Source organism: Schistocerca serialis, chromosome 9 (assembly GCF_023864345.2).
Source record: "Schistocerca serialis cubense isolate TAMUIC-IGC-003099 chromosome 9, iqSchSeri2.2, whole genome shotgun sequence".
NCBI classification, from domain to species: domain Eukaryota; kingdom Metazoa; phylum Arthropoda; class Insecta; order Orthoptera; family Acrididae; genus Schistocerca; species Schistocerca serialis.
This window is the reverse complement of record NC_064646.1, coordinates 476559665-476587366: the sequence shown is the minus strand read 5'-3', so window position 1 is coordinate 476587366 and position 27702 is coordinate 476559665. Positions and strand designations below refer to the sequence as shown.

The window sequence follows — 27702 nt, the reverse complement described above, 5'->3', positions numbered from 1 at the left end:
AATGGAATGTACTACTTAACGTCACAATGTTCGTGGCGACCATATAGAAATCAAGTTTGTGTTCTGCATCGCAGAGTAGCAGAAAGATCCGAGTATCGACGTAACGGCGAGGTCGTTACGTCACAAAACTTTGCTGCTACTAAGTTACGCGGGTCATAGCCTTCCATTTCCTTCTTGTACAGTCACTGATGGCTTGCAAATTGCTTCTGCTCCGGTGACTACGGCTTGTCAAATATTTCTGCTTGGACTGTTACGTAGTTTTGTAACGAATTATGTTATCCGTAAGTAATGCACCTGTGACGCGAATTTCAGTTAGAAAGATAATACAAAAAGTAGAGAACGTAATGAATCTGCGACGTTAATTTCTATTAGTAAGATAGTACTAAAAGTAAAGAACGCTTGTTTCTCGAGACAGTTTTACTGAAAATAATGATAGAAAACTTTTTTCACAACGTATTTTAATATATTAGCGATTTTGCTACGTAATCGGCGTTCAGATCTGAACATTTATTGTAGCACTCCACAAGCTTCCCCATGTCTTCTCCCTGCTCAGTTGCCACCAAGTTGTTGAACCTGTCGCTAACGTACACTTTTTGGTCGTTGTCATTTCGAAAGTGCTTTCCATTAAAAAAAATTAATTTGAGGGAAAGATGGCAATTACTACTTTTAGTACTATTACTATTATTATTATTATTTCTTTCCTTTGTCAGACGTTATGTCTGGTTAAAAATTGAAAGTGACGCGGACCTTGATCAAGCGTGACTTGCTTTTAACTGTACGGTATATGTTACATTGCATTTAGGAACTTTCGGGTAATTGAACATGTATCAATAATTACAGATTTCTGTAGTTGTCTGTGTACGTTTGGATGTAGCTGTATTGCGTTGATGTACTGGTGGATATTGTGTGGTATGATTCCTGCAGTTGATAGTATAATTGGTATAGTGTCAACTTTATCCTGATGCCACATGTCCTTGACTTCCTCAGCCAGCTGGATGTATTTTTCAATTTTTTCTCCTGTTTTCTTCTGTATATTTGTTGTATTTGGTATGGATATTTCGATTAGTTGCGTTAATTTCTTCTTTTTATTGGTGAGTATGATGTCAGGTTTGTTATGGGGTGTTGTTTTATCTGTTATAATGGTTCTGTTCCAGTATAATTTGTATTCATCATTCTCCAGTACATTTTGTGGTGCATACTTGTATGTGGGAACGTGTTGTTTTATTAGTTTATGTTGTATGGCAAGTTGTTGATGTATTATTTTTGCTACATTTTCATGTCTTCTGGTGTATTCTGTATTTACTAGTATTGTACATCCGCTTGTGGTGTGATCTACTGTTTCTATTTGTTGTTTGGAAAGTCTGCATTTATCTGTTGTGGTACTGGGATCTTTAATAATATGCTTGCTGTAATATTTGGTATTTATTGTTTGTTCCTGTATTTCAATCATGAATCCTTCCGTGTCACTGTATATATTGCCTTTTCTTAGCCATGTGTTGGATGCGTCTTGATCGATGTATGGCTGTGTTAGATGATACGGGTGCTTGCCATGTAGTGTTTTCTTTTTACAATTTACTTTCTTCTTATCTGTTGATGTTATAGTATTATTATTATTATTTCTTTCTTGTCTCAGACGTTATGTCTGGTTAAAAATGGAAGGTGATGCGAACCTTGATCAAGCATGACTTCCTTTTAACTGTACTGTATATGTTACATTGCATTTAGGAACTTTCAGGTAATTGAACAAGTGTCAATAATTACAGATTTCTGTAGTTGTATATATAAGTTTGGATGTAGCTGTATTGCATTGATGTACTGGTGGATATTGTGTGGTATGACTCCTGTAGTTGATAGTATAATTGGTATAGTGTCAACTTTATCCGGATGCCACATGTCCTTGACTTCCTCAGCCAGTTGGATGTATTTTTCAATTTTTTCTCCTGTTTTCTTTTGTATATTTGTTGTATTGGGTATGGATATTTCGATTAGTTGTGTTAATTTCTTCTTTTTATTGGTGAGTATGATGTCAGGTTTGCTTTGTGGTGTGTTTTATCTGTTATAATGGTTCTGTTCTGGTATAATTTGTATTCATCGTTCTCCAGTACATTTTGTGGTGCATGCTTGTATGTGGGAACATGTTGTTTTATAAGTTTATGTTGTAAGGCAAGCTGTTGATGTATTATTTTTGCTGCATTGTCATGTCTTCTGGGGTATTCTGTATTTGCTAGTATTGTACATCCACTTGTGATGTGATCTACTGTTTCTATTTGTTGTTTGCAAAGTCTGCATTTATCTGTTGTGGTATTGGGATCTTTAATAATATGCTTGCTGTAATATCTGGTGTTTATTGTTTGATCCTGTATTGCAATCATGAATCCTTCCGCTAACTGTATGTATTGCCTTTTCTTAGCCATGTGTTGGATGCATCTTGATCGATGTGTGGCTGTGTTAGATGATACGGGTGCTTGCCATGTAGTGTTTTCTTTTTCCAATTTACTTTCTTCGTATCTGTTGATGTTATGTGATCTAAAGGGTTGTAGAAGTGGTTATGAAATTGCAGTGGTGTAGCCGATGTATTTATATGAGTGATTGCTTTGTGTATTTTGCTAGTTTCTGCTCGTTCTAGAAAGAATTTTCTTAAATTGTCTACCTGTCTATAATGTAGGCTTTTTAAGTCGATAAATCCCCTTCCTCCTTCCTTTCTGCTTAATGTGAATCTTTCAGTTGCTGAATATATGTGATGTATTCTATATTTGTGGCATTGTGATCGTGTAAGTGTATTCAGTGCTTCTAGGTCTGTGTTACTCCATTTCACTACTCCAAATGAGTAGGTCAATATTGGTATAGCATAAGTATTTATAGCTTTTGTCTTGTTTCTTGCTGTCAATTCTGTTTTCAGTATTTTTGTTAGTCTTTGTCTATATTTTTCTTTTAGTTCTTCTTTAATATTTGTATTATCTATTCCTATTTTTTGTCTGTATCCTAGATATTTATAGGCATCTGTTTTTTCCATCGCTTCTATGCAGTCATTGTGGTTATCCAATATGTAATCTTCTTGTTTAGTGTGTTTTCCCTTGACTATGCTATTTTTCTTATGTTTGTCTGTTCCAAAAGCCATATTTATATCATTGCTGAATACTTCTGTTGTCTTTAGTAATTGGTTGAGTTGTTGATTTGTTGCTGCCAGTAGTTTTAGATCATCCATGTATAGCAGATGTGTGATTTTGTGTGGGTATGTTCCAGTAATATTGTATCCATAATTTGTATTTAGCATGTTGAATAGTGGGTTCAGAGCAAGGCAGAACCAGAAAGGACTTAATGAGTCTCCTTGGTATATTCCACGCTTAATCTGTATTGGCTGAGATGTGATATTATTTGAATTTGTTTGGATATTAAGTGTGGTTTTCTAATTTTTCATTACTATGTTTAGGAACTGTATCAATTTAGGATCTACTTTGTATATTTCCAATATTTGTAGTAACCATGAGTGGGGTACACTATCAAAAGCTTTTTGGTAATCAATGTATGCATAGTGTAGCGACCTCTGTTTAGTATTAGCTTGATATGTCAGATCTGCATCTATTATCAGTTGCTCTTTACATCCTCGTGCTCCTTTGCAACAGTGTTTTTGTTCTTCATTTTTAATTTTGTTCTGTGTTGTATGTGTCATTAATTTCTGTGTAATGACTGAAGTTAATATTTTGTATATTGTTGGTAGGCATGTTATGGGGCGATATTTAGCTGGGTTTGCTGTGTCTGCTTGATCTTTAGGTTTCAGATAAGTTATTCCATGTGTAAGTGTATCAGGGAATGTGTATGGGTCTGCAATGTAACTGTTAAATAATTTAGTTAGATGTGAATGTGTTGAGGTGAATTTCTTTAGCCAGAAATTTGCTATTTTATCTTTTCCAGGGGCTTTCCAATTGTGAGTAGAATTAATTGCTTGGGTGACTTCATGTTGCAAAATTATCACTTCAGGCATTTGTGGTATCATCTTGTACGTATCTGTTTCTGCTTGTATCCACCGTGCATGCCTGTTATGTTGTACCGGGTTTGACCATATGTTGCTCTAGAAGTGTTCCATGTCTGTTATGTTTGGTGGATTGTCTATTTTAATGTGTGTGTTCTCTATTGTCTGGTAAAATTTCTTTTGGTTTGTGTTGAATGTCTGGTTTTGTTTCCTTCTATTTTCACTTATTATTATTATTATTACTATTATTATTATTATTGTTATTACCATTATTACTATTATAAGCGAATTCTCATAGTAAATGGAAGACGATAAGCAAATAAGTTAATCAACTTTTGTTTATGTTGCTCTTGGTCTTCCGATAGGCTTCTGGTTTTTCCGTGAATGCTTGTTTCCGTTCTTATGACCACTTTGGACTGTACTGTTTTTGTTGCTCTGATGTAACTTCTCCTTTGGCTACTTTGTGTCTGAAGGCGTATGTCCCTCAAATGTCGGTTGGTCTCATGCTTGTGTGTTTGAGATGCTTTTCAATTTCGTTCAGCTAAGCTATTGAGTTTTTAAGTTACGTTACATAGTGTATTATCGTTTTTGTGAGTCACTTTTCTGGTAGTCTGCTGAGATAATCAAAGAGTTTCATTCGCCTTTTGTTAATGTCAATTTCGATTTTTGAAAACTTTTATGCAGTTTTAACAGATTGAAGCCTGTAATGGTCTTGGTTATGTCTTGCTTCTACAATTTTCTTACTGATATTTCTTCTTCTTCATTGATTTCCTCAAGTTCCTCATTCCTCCTAAGTGTGGCTGTTTCGCTTGCCTATAGGACTGTTGGTTTTATGACTGTCTTTGTAATGTAGAATTTTTATCTGTTTCGATATCGATCTTTTATTACAGTGGTTTTGGACTGTCCTTAAGTGGTTTTTTTTTTTTTACATTTTGTAGGCGATTTTGCTGTGTGGTTTCTTCAGTGTCTGTCGGTCCGATGAATTCTCCGAGGTATTTAGGGTACTAGAACCTGTTGATTTTAACGTACTTTGTCTTCAGGTTAGTGACCTCTGTCTACAAACATAAGAATTCAGTTTTCTCTAATGAGAGAGTTGTAACGCTGCTTTTCCTGCGCCTTCTTTAAGATATCGAGCTGACCCTTCGTCCTCTCCTATGCCGGCTCTGCTATATGGATGATACATTAGTTATATGGCCACACAGCAAAGAAAAACTTCATGCGTTCCACGATTTCTTTATTAGAATTTACCCCAAAATCAAATTTACCTTGGAGGTTGAGAGTGTGGTTGGTCTCCCATTCCTAGATGCGTTTTTTAAAGAGGAAAATAAAGGCAAATTACTGTCATAGTTGTTCAATCGACAGGGCTTTTCGGCGGAATATTAATCACGCTAATAAGAATGACGAGGAACCGCCTTCTCACTCCGTTAGATTACTGTTCGTTTCTGGGCTCAGTGACCACATACGCAGAATCCTAAAGAAAAATGGTATACAGACATCTTTCTTTAGTCAAAGCAAAATAAAAGATTTTTTCCGAAAACTAAACGGATGCACCTGATTGCCTCCACAATGCAGTCGTCTATCAAGTGACATGTGGCTGCAGCAAAATCTATTTTGGTGAAACGGGAAGAATTGTTAAGGAACGCATTAAGGATCACGAACGGCACACGCGGCTAGAACGAGGTGTAAGATCGGCACTGGCGGAAGCTCATGAGTACTGTGGTTCTGCCATCGATTTTAATAACTTACTTGTATTGCCTGAGAAGAAGAAAGCTCCGAGAAGCGGTTGAAATTTCCAAGAATGCATGTAATTTCAACAAAGGACGGCTGTAGGGTTCGGCATCATGGCTCCCCGACAACAAGGAACTGAATATGCGACAGTGGTGTGCGAGCAATACAAACAACGCGGTGCAAGTCACATCGACAGACAACAATATTTTGGGTAAACACTCCCTTCTCTTTCTCTGTCTGTTTGCATCTAGCCGATGATAATGGCCAACCAATAGTAGCAGGAGGTGTTTCAACCAATACCACTTCTCCGGCGTAAGTGTGGAATAGCGTATTTCTATCCAATGACGATGAGCAACCAATAGTATCCACAAGAGTTCAAACAATAACGCCGGTTGTTCCGCATGAGCGCGGTAATATTAGCCTATGAGGATGGCTCACCAATGGCAGCTACGAGAATTTTAATCGATAGTCCAACTTCTCCAGCACAAACGCGGAACTCCCCTCCGCCCTTTTTATAAGAGAAAGCGACAGTGGTCTCTGAAAGTGTTGTAACAATAGTGGACACCGTAACACACCTGAAGAAGATCCCAGCAGAGGGGTTGGAACGTCGATTATTTTAGAAGGAAGTATGACGCGCCCTAACAAACCACAAGGTTTTTAACTTCAGTGACAGCGGCCACGAAAGCCTGCAGACTTACAGAAAAAGATTTATTGTTTAGTAGATTTTCTCTGTGCTTGCAGTGAACGTACCTCATCAGGTTCAAAATGGCTCTGAGCACTATGGGACTTAACTTCTGAGGTCATCAGTCGCCTAGAACTTAGAACTAATTAAACCTAACTAGCCTAAGGACATCAAACACATTCATGCCCGAGGCAGGATTCGAACCTGCGACCGTAGCGGTCGCTCGGTTCCAGACTGTAGCGCCTAGAACCGCACGGCCACTCCGGCCGGCACCTCATCAGGCATGATATTTTAATTTCTTACTTCTTTACTACTAAATTTGTTCGCAAACATTGAGATGCATAAAAAGTTCATCTGCTTAAAACGGAGCGCACGCTACCCGGAATATACTAATCCAGTGTTTGATAATCAAGTCAGTTAGCAACTTACAATGATCATAAACATATCTTAAAACTTATTTATGGTCTTCCACAGGTTAGAACAGGTAGAATAAGCAGTAAATTAATTACTGGTCTTTTTACTAGCTTTCCGTTTATTGGGCCGTCTTCAGGAAACGGAAGACTAGCGTCCGCAAGCAACACTACTTTTTAGGCAGTCAAATATGATAAGCAATGATGCAATCTACTTGCACAAAATGTTGTGCGCCAAATTTATATTTATCGTTGCGCCATGGAATGGAAACCAGCATCGCCTTACACCCACAACACTGTCAAAACAGAAATCTGACACAGAATTAGGCACCATTAAATGTATTGCGTCTAGAAATGGCCATATCCCTGACTTAACTGACAACATCCTACACGAGGAGCTAAGAAGAAAAATTTTGCCCTGCGTGTACGACCCTTCCACAGCGATACTAACATCCAAAACCAACTGGTGCATAATATCCGATAAATTAGCCGAAACTCTCAAATTCTTCAGCTATAAAACTTTATTTTGTGTAAGACAATGCAATTCATATCTCATTCAACACCAATCACAAAACAGCTTTTTAAAGTGACAGTCGTTTTTATAAACCCATTTCCAATGACTGCAACAAACCGTGTTTTGGTCAGACTGGTAAGGCTGCAGCATCTAGACTGATTGAACGAGAACACAGACGGAGCCTACATAAGTCAATTTCCACATTTGCCGATCATGTGATGAAGGAAGGACACAGACAGCAAGTTAACACTGGAGTGTTACATATAGCCAGCAAAGGAAGAAAATTAAACCTGTTAGAAACACGTGATGTAAACAAACATTCAGCCCAAAATCCCCAACTGTTACTGAATGATCAACACTGTTGAGCACATCCCCACTTTGGTTCAAATGGCTCTGAGCACTATGGGACTTAACATCTATGGTCATCAGTCCCCTAGAACTTAGAACTACTTAAACCTAACTAACCTAAGGACATCACACAACACCCAGTCATCACGAGGCAGAGAAAATCCCTGATCCCGCCGGGAATCGAACCCGGGAACCCGGGCGTGGGAAGCGAAAACGCTACCGCACGACCACGAGATACAGACCACATCTCCACTTTTAAACTTCGTATGATGCAGTCAACTACCACATACCCACAGACCTTCACAGGCACAAAATTAAAACAACAGAATTTCATAATCCTTACCTTGCTTACATTACAAACTTCAATATTATAACACTATAACTTTAGTAGTAGTATGGTATTCTGCCTTAGGCAGGTGTTGTCATGGGTTAAGCATCTTACACTTTTGTCTGTCTGTAGCCAGTCTTTTCATATCAGACTATTTGTCTCCTTTGATATTGTCCAGCATTTGATACCTTCGTTTTCCTCTTACCCTCCACCATTCCTTCTATTCCTTCCTTCAATATACAGTCCCTCCTTAAACAATGCCCAATCCATTTCCGTTTTCTTTTTCTGATGACTTTCAGCATTTTTCTTTCTTCTCCATCTCCTCTTAATACTTAAGTTGAAGTCATGTAATATTGTGTACTTTAGTCGTTTACTGTGTTTTATATCGTCCATTGCGTAAACTGTAATATAAAATTTTAAGAAACATGTTTGGTGCATGACGTAAGTTGTAAGTAGGCTGTTTAGGTTTTTATATTGGTAACGCCACGTAGCGCTCTATATGAAAATCACTGGCTGTGCTGTGTGCAGTCTGTGGCTGGGTGGTATTGTTTGAATAGTCGCTATTGTAGTGTTGGGCAGTTGGATGTGAACAGCACGTAGCGTTGCGCAGTTGGAGGTGAGCCGCCAGCAGTGGTGGATGTGGGGAGAAAGATGGCGGAGTTTTGAGAGCGGATAATCTGGGCGTGTGTCCATCAGAGACAGTAAATGTGTAAGACTGGATGTCATGAACTGATATAAATATTTTGACTTTTGAACACTGTTAATGTAAATACATTGTTTGTTTCTATCGAAATCTTTCATTTGCTAACTATGCCTATCAGTAGTTAGTGCCTTCAGTAGTTTGAATCTTTTATTTAGCTGGCAGTAGTGGCTCTCGCTGTATTGCAGTAGTTCGAATAATGAAGATTTTTGTGAGGTAAGTGATTCATGAAAGGTATAGGTTATTGTTAGTCAGCGTCATTCTTTGGTAGTGATTATTGAAAGTCAGATTGCGTTGCACTAAAAATATTGTGTGTCAGTTTAGTGATGACCAGAATAAGTAAAGAGAGAAATGTCTGAGTACGTTCAGTTTTGCTCACCTGTTTGAAAATCAAATAACGTAAGTGGTTTATCAGCACAGTAATTCATTAATTTTTCTAAGGGGACGTTTCAAAGTGAAGTGCGTTCAGTTTCACACTTTCTCAACCAATGTCACGACCTGAGAACCTTTAGCATTATAACCAAACATTTAGTGCCATGTAATGTTATAATCTTGGGTAGTTGAATTATTTATTGCGTTTAATATTGTCCACTGTAAAAAGTGCAGTTTCGCGACGTTGAAAGACAAACCTGGTGCATATAATTCTGTGCAAGTGGATTGGAACTTTGCTTATAACGTTTGGCTATGGTTCAAATGGCTCTGAGCACTATGGGACTTAACAGCTGTGGTCATCAGTCCCCTAGAACTTAGAACTACTTAAACCTAACTAACCTAAGGACACACACTCATCCATGCCCGAGGCAGGATTCGAACCTGCGACCGTAGCAGTCGCGCGGTTCCGGACTGCGCGCCTAGAACCGCGAGACCACTGCGGCATAACGTTTGGTTACCCAAGAACTAGTGTTCCTTGCGGACGACAGTCAGTTGTTTCCCAAGACGGCCCAGTAAGTCGAAAAGTAGTAAGGAATAAACAAACATCGGTAAAAAAATTATTTATCTTCGTATTCAACATCAAATAATTTCAAGACTTTCGAAAACTATTTTTTGCTTGCATGCTTGAAGTCAAATATTTAACCAATTAACTCATTTGTGAAGTACGCCTTTTTGTACACATGAGTTAGATTCTTGAAGCTGTCGGGAATTTCTCGTTCCATTTGTTTGAGAATATTATTTTCTGAGGCGGAAATTGCGGTCAGCCCAGCGTTTGCCCAAATGGGTGTGGGAAACCACCTAAAAACTACATTCAGTCTCCCTCGCTTTTAAGCTAGTGCCGTACGTGTTACACTACTGTACGAACAAGTCAGCTCTCTCCGCCCCCTCCCCTCCTCTCCTCCCTCACTCACAGCTACTATAACTTTAAGACTGAGTAGTTACGCACTACAAAAGATCGTAATTACAATTCACGAAACAAGCGGTTAACTAAGAGCAGCCTCCCCCTGTCAGCGACTTGTTCGCTCGAGCGGCACCACTACCTATGCAGGGTGTGTTACGTGTGCGCGGCTTTTGTCTCCGCGGTCGCGTAGCAGAGCGGTTAGTTTCCGTGTGGCAGGCAGCCGCTGCAAATGTCAGGGGTGAGGCGATGCTCGCACCGCACGTGGAGATGGGATATCGAAATCGGATACGCCGAGTTCCGTCGCCGCCTTTTTGCCGGCGGGCGAACTTCTCTCTCTCAAATAAAACTGCAGGCAGGTACAAAACGCCGGTCGGGTGCGGCGCGGCCGACAGAGATTACTCCGGCGTTTCAAGCGAGCGCTGTACTTTTCATTAAAGATACTCCCGGAGAGCCGCCGAGGGGATAATGAAAGAAAAACAGCGGGCGGCAGCCGCGATGCGCTGTTGGAGAGCTGTAAGCAGGTCAGCCGGACGTGGGAGTTCCCACTCGTGTCTGTGGAAGGTTTCACGTCGGCGATACGTGGAAGCTTAAAAGGGTTTAATATCTCGTCTACGCCAGTTGTTTGAGATGGACTGCTAGCTCAGTTAGGAAAAGATAGCGGAAGGAAGCCGTCGTTTTTTAAAAGTGCCACACCAGTATGAAGTTATCCTGAGTAGCAATAGAAGCTGAAGTTGGATTAGTCGAAGCGTGGTTCTGATCTCATTTCTCTCAATTGCCGGGCCACCCCGTAGGCTTAAGCAGTTTCCGGTAAATTCTGCTAATACAAGTTTGTTATGGCTTTGGTGCCCACTTTGTTAACGTACCACTATTAGCTTTCTGTCTCACGCTCTTCAGCCGACGTTTGCTTAACGATTTTCCTGTCGTATCGCCAGCACCCACTGGCAGTGTCAAAGGCTCGACCTGCAAAGCTTCCACGACCAGCGACGGAGGCTGATACTTTGACAATGTCAGCCAATGCTATTGGTTCCGGTGATTTACACTACTGGCCATGAAAATTGCTACACCACGAAGATGACGTGCTTCAGACGCGAAATTTAACCAACACGAAGAAGATGCTGTCGTATTCAAGTGATTAGCTTTTCAGAGCACTCACACAAGGTTGGCGCCGGTGGCGACACTTACAACGTGCTGACATGAGGAAAGTTTCTAACCGATTTCTCATACACAAACAGCAGTTGACCGAAGTTGCCTGGTGAAACGTTGTTGTGATGCCTCGTGTAAGGAGGAGAAATGCATACCATCACGTTTCCGACTTCGATAAAGGTCCGATTGTAGCCTAGCGCGTTGCGGTTTATCGTATCACGACATTTCTGCTCGCGTTGGTCGAGATCCAATGAATGTTAGCGGAATATGGAATCGGTGGGTTCAGGAGGGTAATACGGAACGCCGTGCTGCATCCCAACGGCCTCGTATCACTAGCAGTCGAGATGACAGGCATCTTATCCGCATGGCTATAACGGATCGTGCAGCCACGTCTCGATCCCTGAGTCAACAGATGGGGACGTTTGAAAGACAGCAACCATCTGCACGAACAGTTCGACGACGTTTGCAGCAGCATGCACAACAGCTCGGAGACCATGGCTGCAGTTACCCTTGACGCTGCATCACAGACAGGAGCGCCTGCGATGGTGTACTCAACGACGAACCTGGGTGCACGAATGGCAGAACGACATTTTTTCGGATGAATCCAGGTTCGGTTTACAGCATCATGATGGTGGCATCCGTGTTTGGCGACATCGCGGTGAACCCACATTGGAAGCGTGTATTCGTCATCGCCATACTGGCGTATCACCCGGCGTGATGATATGGGGTGCCATTGGTTACACCTCTCGGTCACCTCTCGTTTGCATTGATGGCACTTTGAACAGAGGACGTTACATTTCAGATGTATTACGACCCGTGGCTCTACCCTTCATTCGACCCCTGCGAAACCCTACATTTCAGCAGGATAATGTACGACCGCATGTTGCAGGTCCTGTACGGGCCTTTCTGGATACAGAACATGTTCGACTGCTGCCCTGGCCAGCACATTCTCCAGATCTCTCACCAAGTGAAAACGTCCGGTGACTGGTGGCCGAGCAACTGGCTCGTCACAATACGCCAGTCACTACTCTTGATCAACTGTGGTATCGTGTTGAAAGTGCATGGGCAGCTGTACCTGTACACGTCATCCAAGCTCTGTTTGACTCAATGCCCAGCCGTATCAAGGCCGTTATTACGGCCAGAGGTGGTTGTTCTGGGTACTGATTGCTCAGGGTCTATGCACCCAAATTGCTTGAAAATGTAATCAGATGTCAGTTCTAGTATAATATATTTGTCCAATGAATACCCGTTTATCATCTGCATTTCTTCTTTGTGTAGCAATTTTAATGGCCAGTAGTGTACTTGAAAAATCGTTAAACAGACTTCGGTCGAACAGCCTGAGACAGTAAAACTCCTAAGAGAGTCGTTCAATAAGTAATCCGACACATTTTTTTAAAAAGCCATTAATATACGTAGACAAACGTTCTTGTTGGTGCTTCAATGTGATGATTCTTCTGTGCACCGGTGAAGTTTGGAACGGATCTCGCAGATGACAGAGCCGTAGTACAGCGCCGAAATTGTGTCTACATACGGCTCATGGTAGACACAGCGTGCTATTGGATTCTTGTGTGCAGAAAAAGAAACCGTAGTGAACATCCCAAAACGTTGCGCAGTGTATGGCGATGCTGCAGTTGATAGGAGTACAGTTGTGCAATGGGTAAAGAAAGTTACAGCCTGAGGAAATACAGAAACAGAGCTTCAGGATCAGCCACGCTCGGAACGTCCTGTCAGACCACGGCTCCAGGCACGCTCAATCGTGCGGATGCCATTATTCGTGCCGACCGGCGCATCAGAACTCGACAATGGCTCGAATGTTGTCGGTCAGCAATGGAAGTGCGTCTGTAATGATCGATACTCTCGGATATTGAAAGAGGTGCCCACGATGGGTTGCACGAATTCTCACAGCGAACCACAACATTCAAAGAACCGCCATTTCATCTGAATTGTTGGAGCGTTTTGAGACCGCCGGAGAGGCCTTTCTGTCATGGATCGTTAAGGGGGACGAATGCTGGGTGCACCAACATTGTGCCGAAAACGTGGCTGCACCTACGGGACAAGAGCTTTTACCAGCAGGTATACACGCTCTTCCACACGTTGACGTACTGCCCTAGAAATTGATGGAGACTACGTAGAAAATTAGGACGTGAACAAGACATGTTAATGTATATTGTGACCAAATTCTGACTCTTAACAATAAATGTGTTCTCAGAAAGGAAAAATGTGGTGCATTAGTTATTGAACTACCTTCGTACGTTTTGGACGAGCTGAGCTGACCGTAAAAATCGGAGAACGACACAGTATGCTGACACCAAAACACGATCTAAATTCTGTCTGGGGCGCCTCAACATAGATGTCAATAAATGATACACAAACAGATGAGCAAAGTGTCTCCTACCGATATGTAGTTCAACACAACATAAATGATGCGTGAGGACAACTCAAGCTGCCCATGATTTTTACGTGAAGTCTGTGACTAACGTCCTTAGTTTCAGCCAGCTCTGGAGCCAAACAGTACTGCAGTCGAAAGCAGATTAAAGCTTTCCGACTATGAATCATGCATCTTCATTGTAGACAGGCATACGGCTATTGATACCATTAGTACAAACTACCATTATGCAACTCTTTTCTAAGCAATCTCCGTCTACACAGGGCGTAACGGATGTAAATGCACATATCTTTATTGGTGACTGAGCACTGCGTGGTGAACAACATACATCTGTATTTATTTAATTTGCAGACTAATGGTTCAAATGGCTCTGATCACTATGGGACTTAACATGTGAGGTCATCAGTCCCCTAGAACTTAGAACTACTTAAACCTAACTAACCTAAGGACATCACACACATCCATGACCGAGGCAGGATTCGAACCTGCGACCGTAGCAGTCGCGCGGCTCCAGACTGAAACGCCTAGAGCCATTCGGGAACACCGGCCGGCTGCACACTAATAACTATAGCTATTAGGAGTGTTTGCCTGTAGGATGGTTCGTACGTCCAAGTATGTATGGCAGCAATAAGGCATTAATGCTTCGTTTCCTGTGGGCAGCAAGTCAGGTGTTGAAATGTGGACGCGTGGACGCAAGATGGTCACACCGTGTTGCGGGTCTAGTCCATCTAGTGGTGCAGTTTCGTCTATGCAGAAAACATTCAGGTAGTAAATTATGAGATGTGTTTGCGGGGAGACTGGTCTGACACAGAGAAAAAGCAACCAACACTTACGTGTGTATATATTTAAGTGCCTCACACAAAAATACCTGCACTTGCACCAGTTACACTCCGTATACAAATTTAATAGCATCTTTAAATCAAGTTGATTGATGTTTTACTATTGAAGTATCAATTAGTATTTGACAAATCCACTCTGTCGCCGTGGAACAGACTGCCCCTTACTTTGTGCAAAATTCAATCCCCTGCTGCTTTTAAGAAGAAGCTGAAGAATTTCCTACTGTCATGCTCATAACGTTTTCCACAAAATTAATGTTCGAGACCAATCTTACCCTGTGTCAAATAGCAAAGCTAGTGCCTCCAATCTTGCTCCTTTCTCTTCTTCTATCTCCATTAAGCACGCAATCTTCTTTTCCTTTATGTATACTTAACTGTGTTTCATCACGTCCCTATTCTTCCCCTCCTCTCACTGTCAGTTTCCCTCATACCCACTGCTGCTAGCACTCCTACCTAAAATATGCCTTTATCATAATGTCTAAGTATTGCAGTACTTATCATCTACGAATATAAACTGTACGTATATGTATTTTTCCAAGTGCAGCTTTGTAATTGTTTATTCCACTTATTTACTAGATGTAGTTTAACATGTCTACAAAAACATATTAAAGCAAAATATGTATAATTCCTGGTTAGATATAAGAGAGGGCCTGATGGAACCTAATATGGCGAGGTTAAATAAATAAATAAGTAAGTAATAAATAGATAGATATAGATGGCGATCTTATTCAGCTTCTAGATTCTATCTTATCTGCAGTTCAAATGGTTCAAATGGATTTGAGCACTATGGGACTTAACTTATTAGGTCATCAGTTCCCCAGAACTTAGAACTACTTAAACCTAACTAACCTAAGGACATCACACACATCCATGCCCGAAGCAGGATTCGAACCTGCGACCGTAGCGGTCGCGCGGTTCCATACTGTAGCGGCTAGAACCGCTCGGCCACTCCGGCGGCTATATGCAGTTCCTTGCCCCAGTGACTGTGCAACATGACCAGAACATGGCCGTTTTATAAAGGTCCGTACAGAAACAAAGAACGTAAGTAAACTTTGATGCGCTTTCAGGTATTGCCTGGAGTAGTGCCTTACTATCATTTGATTTCAGAAACTGGAAAATTATATGCGACCACAGATCGAATTCGGGAAATGAGGGTGCCAGCTCGAAATTAAACAGTCAATTAAGTTTCTGTGTAGGTGAGATTCCTTCTACCATTCAAAAATAACAGTCTATCGGTCTGTGTTGCTCCCATTGCCCTTAAATGTTGTGTTACGTGCTTATGCAGATCCTAAATCAAAGAACTGTCCAAACTCAAGTCGCAAATGTCATCGCATGCATGGGGTAGTAATAGTATTAAGTAAATGTTTCCAGCTATATGCATTTATTTAACACAAAATAAAAAGGACATCGACAAAACTAAAACAAAGATAATGGAATGTACTCGAAGTAAATAGGCGATGGTGTAGGAATTTGATTAGGAAATGAGGTATTAGGTGTAGTACATGAATTGATTTTTATTTGGAACCAAAGTAAATTTAAGTTTTAATATGAGGAATTCTTTTCTGAAAGTTTCCTACTGGAGTGTGGCATTATAAGAACGTAGACGATAAACAGTTCAGACTAGAAGGGAATAGACACTTTCGAAATATAGGGCTGTAGAATAATGCTAAAAGTTAGATGGGTAATACGACTAACTTACGTTGAAGTACTGAAATCAGTTGGGGTAAATATAAATTCAAGAAACTTCTTGATTAAAGTAAGGGATCGGTTGGCAGGTCACATGTTAAGGGGACTTTTTCGAGAAGTCACTGGGAAATCTTGAAAAAACTGCGAGTTTTCTAAATAGTGTATCTCAAATAGTAAGAGTTGTAGGCCCATGTAATGCTTACCATCTTTTAACACGCCTTGTGGGAGCTTTTGGTGTCACACTTTCTCTGAATTTTATTTTGTAAGTAAAAGAAAAACATGTTAATTATTAATATACAGAGTAAGTACACACACGTCGAAATAAAAACAAAATGGAAGTTTGATTTTCTTTCTGCAAATTCTTTATATCACAATATTTAAAGGAGGCTTTTAAAATGATGTTTCTCTCATAAATTATTGTTCAAAAAGTTTTTAATAATGATTAGAAAAAATTTAGGAGTTAGTTCGTTGTTTTTCTTTAGAAAAGACTTTTATTTTCAAATTTGAGTAGTACGAACAGTCTAATTTTTAGCTAAGTATGTTTTAAGACAGTATACAAAGTTTCAGCTCTCGGTGTTTAACAGTTTTTAACCTATGTGTGCCAGAACATCAAAAACGTGAACTCTAGGGAAATTCAAGTTAAAGTTTGTTTCTCTACCTATCCTGAATAGTAATAAGGCATCCCACGTCCATATTCATCTTGTTTCTGGTATTGTTTTCCAAACTTTTCTTTTTCAGACTTCTTATTGTTATTGTTGCTTCTTTGGTCAGCCCCCAAAACAGATTTTTTTGGGTTCATGGGTGTTCTGCGATCAGTGGTAATTAAAGTTTTTTCCACATTTAGTCCACCAGGCACTCCCACCATTTCCATAATCTTAAACCTTGACACCGCACCAACACTGAAACACAGCAGAGCATCCAGCACAGCTATTTTCAAAGTATTTAGTCATACAAGGAAGTGAGAGTAAAATTATGTTTTAACAATGCTGTCTTCACGACATGGGGGCGTCGTGAAGTCTGCAGGCACTTTTAAATTCCACAAATTTCTGAGCTCTCTTCGGTACAATTTTCTCGAAGTAAACTTTTTCTCGCTTAGAGAACTACAGATAATTTTTAAGAGAAAAATTAAAAAGTCGATTTTTTGAAACTTATGCCATTAAGGCATCTAGGAATCGCCAGTTTGCTCGCAGAGGGAAATGTGGAGGTAATAATTCTAGAAGGAGAACAAGTCTTGAATGCAGTAAGCAGGTGAAATGGTTTTAGGTTGTAGTAGCTACACAGAACAAGAAGTCTTGCACAGGGTAGACTGGCGTGGAGAAATCCATCAAACGAGTTTTCAGTCTGTAGACCGCAACAACGAAAGCTCATTACAAAAGCGTGGCTATTCTACCATTTTAGAGTTAAAATAATTTACCCCTGATTGCAAAAGGATGTGCGTGTGACAAAATATTCAAAATTAACGAAATGGAAACGTAAGGAAAGTAATGAGAAACATACGTGATTGAGACATTCAGTTTTCTGAGACTTTTTCCAAAAAGAGTCTCTTGGCGCCACGTAAGGATGCGATGTCACGGGTCTAGAGATGACTTCGTGCAACATCTCTCATTTTTATTACTCACTCTGACGTCTGTAGGTGTGGCGGACACAGCGCCTCTAGGCCGGCGATATTAAATTCTAGCCATTCCAAGAGTGCCGTCGACATATTAATAAAGGCAAGAGGAAGCACGCCGCTATTGCCGCACTATCATGCCGCAGAAAACTTCTTCCTATGCTAATCCCACAAACTGTCGTGTAAAGCCAGCGGCCTAGTGTGGAACATATGTTTCCTCTATTGACATATACTTTATTTCAGATGAGGGACGAAATACGATTTATCGGGCATTTGCAGTCATTTCTTGGAGTTTTCCTAGTCATTAGGTTTACATTGCTTTTGTTTCCATCCTACACTTCTTTCTATTCTGCACCGAGCTTCGTATTTCTTATATACGTTTCCTGAAGTGCGCATTGAATTTTATGAGCTTTGTCTGTCCGTACAAAATTTAGCCCCTCCTGCATCATACATCTGTATTCGCGTTGCTTTTGTGTGAGATATCTTGCCCCTTGAACTGCTAAGAAATTTTTCCACAAATTTCTGTGTATGCCTATCACCTACTACCGCTTCCCTCGGATCACGTATCTTGTGTAAAGATGCGTCACTGATATGAAAATTTTTTATATCGAGAAAGTCGCTCTCCTTGTTTCTGCTATGCCCTATCATCTTCGTAGTCTCTTTTCCTTCTACAGTACGTCTTTGCACTGTACCGTCCCTGTGAACTTCCTTTAATGCTAGCGTGATGTGTCAGAAGTCATGCGCTAGCGATATGCTCATATACAGATAACGGTAGCATGGCGTACACAGGGTATAAAAGGGCAGTGTCTCCGAGGAGCTGTCATTTGTATGCTGGTAATTCACGTGGACAGCTTTCCGATGCGATAATGTCCGAACGACGGGAAATGACAGATTGTGGACTCGGAATGGTAACTGGAGCTACACGATGGAACATTCCATTCCGGAAATCGACATGGAATTCAGTAACCCGAGGTTCACTGTGTCAAAAGCGTGTCGAGCTGTTGCCTCTCACCACAGATAACGCAGTGATCGACGACCTTCTCTTAACGGCCCAGAGTAGCGACGTTTGCGTAGAGTTGTCAGAGCTAACAGACAAGCAACTTGGCGTGAACTAACCGCAGAAATCAATGCGGAATGTACGACGAGCGTATGTACCAGGAAACTGCGGGCAAATTTGGTGTGAAGGGACTACGGCAGCGGACGGCCGACGCGAGCGCCTTTGCTAAAACAGCACGACATCGCCTGCTGCTCCTCTCCTGTGCCCGTGACCATATCGGTTCGACCGGAAAACTGTGGCCTCGTCAGATGAATCCCGACTTTCATTTTGCAAGAGTTGATCGTCGAGTTCGAGTGTGGGGCAGACCCCACGAAGCTGTGGGCCTAATTTGTCAATTTGGCTCCATGATGGTGTTGGCTATATTTTACATGGAGTGGGCTGGGTCCTCTCGTCCAACTGAACCGACCATTGTCAGGAAATGATTATGTTCGGCTACTTGGAGACCATTTGCAGCCATTAATGGAACTAGTGTCCACAGATAAAGACGGTACATACAGGGTGTTACAAAAAGGTACGGCCAAACTTTCAGGAAACATTCCACACACACAAATAAAGAATAGATGTTATGTGGACATGTGTCCGGAAACGCTTAATTTCCATGTTAGAGCTCATTTTAGTTTCGTCAGTATGTACTGTACTTCCTCGATTCATCGCCAGTTGGGCCAATTGAAGGAAGGTAATGTTGACTTCGGTGCTTGTGTTGACATGCGACTGATTGCTCTACAGTACTAGCATCAAGCACATCAGTACGTAGCATCAACAGGTTAGTGTTCGTCACGAACGTGGTTTTGCAGTCAGTGCAATGTTTACAAATGCGAAGTTGGCAGATGCCCATTTGATGTATGGATTAGCACGGGGCAATAGCCGTGGCGCGGTACGTTTGTATCGAGACAGATTTCCAGAACGAAGGTGTCCCGACAGGAAGACGTTCGAAGCAATTGATCGGCGTCTTAGGGAGCACGGAACAAAAATGGCTCTGAGCACTATGGGACTCAACTGCTGAGGTCATTAGACCCCTAGAACTTAGAACTAGTTAAACCTAACTAACCTAAGGACATCACAAACATCCATGCCCGAGGCAGGATTCGAACCTGCGACCGTAGCGGTCTTGCGGTTCCAGACTGCAGCGCCTGTAAACGCACGGCCACTTCGGCCGGCGAGCACGGAACATTCCAGCTTATGACTCGCGACTGGGAAGGACCTTGAACGACGACTGCAATGGACGAGCTATTCTTCGTGCAGTTGACGATAACCCTAATGTCAGCGTCAGAGAAGTTGCTGCTGTACAAGGTAACGTTTACCACGTCTCTGTATGGAGAGTGCTACGGGAGAACCAGTTGTTTCCGTACCATGTACAGCGTGTGCAGGCACTATTAGCAGCTGATTGGCCTCCACGGGTACAGTTCTGCGAATGGTTCATCCAACAATGTGTCAATCCTCATTTCAGTGCTAATGTTCTCTTTACGGATGACGCTTCATTCCAACGTGATTAAATTGTAAACTTTCACAATCAACATGTGTGGGCTGACGAGAATCCGCACGCAATTGTGCAATCACGTCATCAACACAGATTTTCTGTGAACGTTTGGGCAGGCATTGTTGGTGATGTCTTGATTGGGCCCCATGTTCTTCCACCTACGCTCAATGGAGCGCGTTATCATGATTTCATACGTGATACTCTACCTGTGCTGTTAGAACATGTGCCTTTACAAGTACGACACAACATGTGGTTCATGCACGATGGAGCTCCTGCAAATTTCAGTCGAAGTGATCGTACGCTTCTCAACAACAGATTCGGTGACCGATGGATTGGTAGAGGCGGACCAATTCCATGGCCTCCACGCTCACCTGAGCTCAACCCTCTTGACTTTCATTTATGGGGGCATTTGAAAGCTCTTGTCTACGCAAGCCCGGTACCAAATGTAGAGACTGTTCGTGCTCGTATTGTGGACGGCTGTGATACAATACGCCATTCTCCAGGGCAGCATCAGCGCATCAGGGATTCCATGCGACGGAGGGTGGTTTCATGTATCCTTGCTAACGGAGGACATTTTGAACATTTCCTGTCACAAAGTGTTTGAAGTCACGCTGCTACGTCCTGTTGCTGTGTGTTTCCATTCCATGATTAATATCATTTGAAGAGAAGTAATAAAATGAGCTCTAACGTGGAAAGAAAGCGTTTCCGGACACATGTCCACACAACATATTTACTTTCTGTGTGTGTGAGGAATGTTTCCTGAAAGTTTGACCGTACCTTTTTGTCACAACCTGTATAAGAACGGCAGTGAGCCATATAACCGGTCCAAAACTGTTCGCCATTGCTTTGAAGAACATTCTCGACAATTCTAGCGAATCGACTGACATGAATCCCATCGAACATTTATCGGACGAAATCGAGAAGTCACTGCTTGCCCAGATTCCTTCACTGGCAATACTTTCGCGTATTTGGACGGCTATAGAAGCAATCTTCTTCACGTTACATGCAGAAGTGACCTCCTTCGGTAAACTAAAACACACTGAAGAAGGTCACTTGCAACAGTGACCGAAACGTCGGCAGTTTTTTCACAGACCCAGAAAAAAATGTATTGACTGTAACAATAGTCGCGGAAGCCTACGTCTATATTTAACACGGATGAGCATTTCTGCAGGGGAATTCCAATGACTGACTCAGCCCGTGCCATGTCGAGGTGCTGCACTACGGCGACATGATATTTGGAGGTATCCAGTGCCCTACAACATCTCATCATCTTGTCTGCGTGTTGAACATTGGTACAATTCCTCTTGCATCATTTTACGCACTTCATTAACTGAGTCATGTATTTTTAATGATTCTTTACCATAAAAGTTATGCAAGAGTGGTCCTAACTTCCAGCTCTTTGAACATGAGTTTCACTTTCTAAATTTTTCACGTACACTGCTTTTTTTTAAGTATTAGAATGTACTCACCCCTACTTTGTAAAAATTTCGTTTCAGTTCAAGTTATTAACGCGACACAGAGCAATTCCAAATTATGTACAGATAATACATTTTTTGCACAGCTCAATGATTCTGCTAGTTTATAAAGAATCACATAGTAATTCCGTGTTCTGAACAGAAGAAGATAAAAATATTATTTCAATTATAGTCGGAGGGATTAATGACAACTATGCACCTGTATTAAGCCAGTGCAAGGCAGGTGCTGCACTGAAAAAAAGCAGCTGCTGCGAAATGAACTGCAAAACAAGGTGGCTGCAGTTTTGCAGTCAGTGTACTGCTGATGCTTTAACTTATAACACTGATCACCCCTCATGTCGTTTCATTCATTCTGCCCATAAGGCTGATTAGTTACATTTCTGCAAAGAAACGCTGTGAACTTTCGTACTTTATTCTTAAGAATGTTCCACTATATCTATTACCAGTGGTGAACATTGTTTCTTTCTACCATTTTGTTAATTTCCTAAATAAATGCTGTTGCTGAGTTATACTTCCAACAACATTGGAATACCTTGATTAGTCTACGACAATTAACAGATAAATAACCATCGATTTGAAATCAATTTCTATCAATACTTTGGTAAAAGTGGTCATTAATTCTTATTTTTTCTGCTTTTTGAATGTATGAATCTGTAATTATTCAGTTTAGGACGTTGCTTTGGATGATATAATTGCAGACTCTATCGCGCACGTTCGAAGTTCAAGCCATAAACAAAACTAAAATATAATTCGTATGAAACGCAGCACTTTCTATTTATAGCTGATTTTTGGAAATATTAAAGAGAGTCTATTGCGACTAGTACTGTCTAGATTGCTTAATGACTTTTCTTATTTATTATAACATTTCAAGAAATGTTTCAGCTGTGCCATCATCAGAAACCGAAACACAACTGCGACTTGGAGACGAAAATTATCATAACGCAATACAAAAAGCGTTATTCACAGAAGTTCATCGCTATCGTGACTCATTCCACGTATTTGTTTCGAATATTAACAGATTAGCGCAACTACTTCTACGTTAAGGCTTTCAGAAAACACAATGTAATTGTTTTTTTCGTTTTTTTACCCAAATTTGCCAGCCTATTTTATGTGTGATTTTCATTACATCACATTTTGTACCAGAAACTTCATTATTTATTGCTCGTAGAATATGTTAGTCACTGTAACTCGCTAATGGATAAAAAACGACATAAAAGAAATAATGTTCAAATGGGTCTCAAGGGTCACCGTTTATCTATGCGGGTGCGGCTTTTGTTAGATATGTGATCCGCATCGCACACAAAATACCAGCTGTCAGGCGGGCAGATGGACTACTTAGGTTTGCTCGAAAACTTACGAGAAAATTCAGCCAGTCTGAAGCAGCTCCGAACAGAGAAGTTAGTGGATATTGTTCTTGTTTTTTTTTTTTTTTTTTTGATCCGTACGTTGAGCAAGAGGTCCACGTCATTCAGCAGCAGCCTGCTTCTGTCTCCAGGATTTATTCACAGAAATCCGCCTTTCCAAAGCCCGGTGTGTACCTTTAAGGGATCAAGTAAACATGACAGCTTGGAAAACGTTTTCGTTGTTACTGTCGTACATTTAAATCAAAAAGCAAGACCAATGTCAGGACGCCTGCGAAGGCATACAGACAAACATTTATCCTTCGCCGCTCCTGACTGGAACAAAACGTCATCAGTAAGAAACTTGCTACGTACTGTAAAACACCTCGGAAAGAACAGCAGTTATTAAATAAATATCGCATAATGTTCGACCTGCGGGATGTACATAGTTTCACGCCATATTAAGTACAGTAAACACGTTTTGAAAAGGGGATTTTCATTTCCAGAACTACGAGTATGTATTGAATAACAGATCGCCGACAAAAATAAATTCGAAATTTAACTCCAGAGTAGTCGCAATTTTTTCAATTAATTCAAAACAAAATCAATTTTCACTCATTATAATTAATTTTGTGGCTCGCCTTTCGCAGTTACTAATTACGGCGGAATTAGTAGAGAGCCGGAGGGGAAATTTTAATAGGGCTGAGTAATTGTGTTGTGGGCGTCACGCCACTTTTCAACTGACGATCCCACACACAGTCGTGTTACAGTGTAACCTCTTCTGATCTGGAATGATCTCATCAGTAGCCGTCACAGTCGGTACGCATGAGGACACACGAAGATATTCTTATTGCGTACGGCTCACGCCACCAGTGTGTATTACACAGCAAATCAGACAAATTTCTGTACCTGCCTGGGGTCGGTCCGACTTCGTGTCTGAGTTTTACATTGATATGATGTCAAATAATAGTCCACAGGTACCTGGCCTTTTGACATTGTCCTACATTTTTCTTCCAGTTTCCGGAAGACGCTACAGGAGAAGAGAAATGGAGGTCTTTGCCTTTTTTTCTGGTAGGTAATTGGTTGTTGCTTTAGGGCACAGGTGCCTTACGTATTTTTCTAATCTGCTCTTCCTCCGCAGTTAATCTTATGTCGAGGAAAAATGAATGAAAGGGCACCGTGTGTTTGCAGCGAAATGACGAAAGAGTAATACCGGTCAAAAACTGATGTCGCATGTTCCAAAATTGTCAGACAGTAGGTCAAACACCGGAGGACTGGACTTGACTGGTGTGCTTGTGTAACTATACAGAACAACACGCAAATCGAAATGATCCATTCTGCATCTAAGTGACTTTGCCTTCTATCGCTGTGCAATGAATTCTTGGCTTGTATATCGTCGCGAAACTGATGACACGAACACGTCTCTGCAGCAGTCCCGAGCAGATACTGTTAATGGTTTGACCATAAGTGACACAGCGCAGTATGTTGAGGAAAAGAAGGTAGTGGCTCCTTTGCTTGAGAAGGACGTAATACATGGAAATATAGACCACTTACCTGAATATGGAGCTATACGAAGGAGCCGCATTTACTCACTCGGATATACTGCAGGAGACGTAACACTGTGCTGTTCTTTGTTCGCAAGAGAAACTGTTTTAAACATTTGCACGAGAAATACAGGAGAAACTGTGCATTAAGACGAGAAAGAATACGGGAATACATTTCTTGTTTCTTTGTATGTGTGGTTAGAGCCTGTACCTCAAACTGGAAAAGCTGCTAACAAACAACATCCCCTATTTTCGAAAAATGAAAATAAAAATTAGGAAAATATCATACAACATTGTTCATATGAGTCTATGGGACGAAAATTTTCTTTCCTCTCCAATTTTCCTGTAGTTAATTTTCTGTTTGTCAAGTAAAGAAATAATGTATACTCCAACGGTTCTGAAATCAAAAAATACTGGTACATTCAAGAAGCGATGTAATAGCTGTATTAGATGATCGGTGTAGCTACAGATTTTCTGACGAAATACAAAATTAGTGAATATGCCTGTTTTACCGTATTTTGATTCCACTGGACTGCTGGAATATACGTAAGCTCTAAGGCGTGATGCGACACCACAGCTTGTGGCATCCTAAGTGGGGCCCTCAATTGCACAGAAAATACTGCTCCGACTCAGTTCCCCTTTATACAGCTAGAGTGGCCCCATATTAGACCGAATATACAGAAATTCATTTGATGAAGAGAGGATTTCAGTTGGACAACAAAGCTTATCAGACCGGTACCTTATAACGCAGATTCACTGTAGTGTATTGCGATACAGCGGCAGCTTTGCGTGCAGCGCTGTGGCAAGTAGAACGCGTGTCACTCACCGGTCCTGGTGGAGGCGATGAACACCTTGAGCAGCCGGGGGGCGGGCCTGCGCGCAGCGGTCACGTGACCCTGCAGCACGTCCCACACCGCCTCCTCACCGCTCATCCTCACCTGCAACGCAACAGACCTAAATACACAACTGTGATCCACACGTCTGTAAACTAGTACACATCTCATCTGTTCTCTCGTATAACTCCTCGTATACCATATTAAATTTCTGAAAGATGGGTCAGGAGAAAATGATGACCACGGTGACGATGATAATGATGGTGTCGATTACTATGGTGATGAACGTAACGGTAATGATCGTGATGACAATGATCGTTGTGACGACCATGATTCCGACAGTTGTCATTGTTGTGATGGTCTCGACATGCTGATCACCATAATTGTTATCATGATCATGATCATGCCAGGTATCTTGATGTGATGACTATGATGATCGTGATGATCACGACTGCGGTGATGATCGACATAACGCCGTTTACTACTATGACGATGGTTGTGTGTTCTTGACCGATTTACTTCAAATTTTTACGTGCTACTCTAATTAACACATAAGCTACATTTTTAATATCTATGTTATATATAGATATTGTATAAAAGATTAATGTAGTTAATTATTATTGACCAATTTACCTCAAATGTTTACACAAAACTCTAGTAACCATTTGGATGGACTCAGGCTATATATTTTTTAAAAAACAGTGTTTTTACCTACAAAATAACACTAAACCCTGCCCTATATCTTGAAGCAGTAGAAATGAGAACAGCGAGAAACTTAACATCAGGATTGATGGTCACGAAGTCAATGAAGTTAAGGAATTCTGCTACCTAGGCAGTAAAATAACCAATGACGGACGGAGCAAGGAGGACATCAAAAGCAGACTCGCTATGGAAAAAAAGGCATTTCTGGCCAAGAGAAGTCTGCTAATATCAAATTCCGGCCTTAATTTGAGGAAGAAGTTTCTGAGGATGTACGTCTGGAGTACAGCATTGTATGGTAGTGAAACATGGACTGTGGGAAAACCGGAACAGAAGAGAATCGAAGCATTTGAGATGTGGTGCTATAGACGAATGTTGAAAATTAGGTGGACTGATAAGGTAAGGAATGAGGAGGTTCTACGCAGAATCGGAGAGGAAAGGAATATGTAGAAAACACTGATAAGGAGAAGGGACAGGATGATAGGACATCTGCTAAGACATTAGGGAATGACTTCCATGGTACTAGAGGGAGCTGTAGAGGGCAAAAACTGTAGAGGAAGACAGAGATTGGAATACGTCAATCAAATAATTGAGGACGTAGGTTGCAAGTGCTACTCTGAGATGAAGAGGTTAGCAAAGGAAAGGAATTCGTGGCGGGCCGCATCAAACCAGTCAGTAGACTGATTACCAAAAGAAGAATATCTTCTGTCAATAAATTTAAATGAGTTTTTAAGATTGTAAAGTCCTTTTTGAAACACCCTCTACAAGGAGAAAGAAGGTGACCCAGAAACACTATTAAACTTCCTTTCTCAACTGCATCGGAGCTCAGAGGTTATGTTGCACTTTTAAATTTGATGTCAGGGCATTTAAACCGTTGCGACTTAAAATTGGTACTTTACTGGGTGACAATTACTGATCGATAACTGATAACTTCTGAACGGGTTGTTTTTAGGACGTTCAAACTGCACGGTTAGCACCGGGGCATGATGGGAATTAATAGGCGCATGCGTAGTTTGGTTTAGAGACGAAGGCTGCTGTCATTTGGGTGGGATCGTCAATAAGCAAAATTGGCGCATTTTGGGGACAGAGACTCTTCACCCTCAACAGGTAACTGTGTGGCGTGCAATGTCCAGTAGTTGAATAATTGATTCGATATTCCATGATTTCACGGTGAGGTTTAGGAAGATGATTTCATGCCCATTATCCAAAGTGAACGTGATTTCAACAATATGTGGTTCAATCAAGCTGGAGCTCGACCCCATCGAAGCAGAAGAGTGTTTGATGACCTGGAGGATAACTTTGGGGACCGCATTCTGGCTGTGCTGTACCCAGAGGCCACTGGCATGGGCCTCGATTGCCCATCATATTCCCCGGACCTGAACACATGCGGCTCCTGTTTGTGGCCCTATACTAAAGAAAAGGTGTACAGCAATAACAGAACGATTTCTGAGCTGAGAACAGCTATTCAGGAGGTCATGGACAGCATCTAAGATCCGTAAATTCAATGGGTCATGCAGAATTTCACTATTCGTCTGCGCCACACCACATCATCGCTAAATGATGGCAGGCACATCGAACATGTCATAACCTAAATTCGAATATCT

General features: G+C 41.2%; 1 protein-coding gene across 1 annotated transcript in view; it reads right to left on the bottom strand.

Annotated features, from left to right (window-relative positions):
• Window positions 1-27702, bottom strand: part of LOC126419722 (NACHT and WD repeat domain-containing protein 2-like) — a 561067-nt gene that overhangs the window by 379328 nt on the left and 154037 nt on the right. Inside the window, exon 2 of the mRNA XM_050086902.1 lies at window positions 25393-25504. Within this exon, the coding sequence (XP_049942859.1) occupies window positions 25393-25504 (112 nt within the window). The remainder of the gene's footprint in view (window positions 1-25392; window positions 25505-27702) is intronic.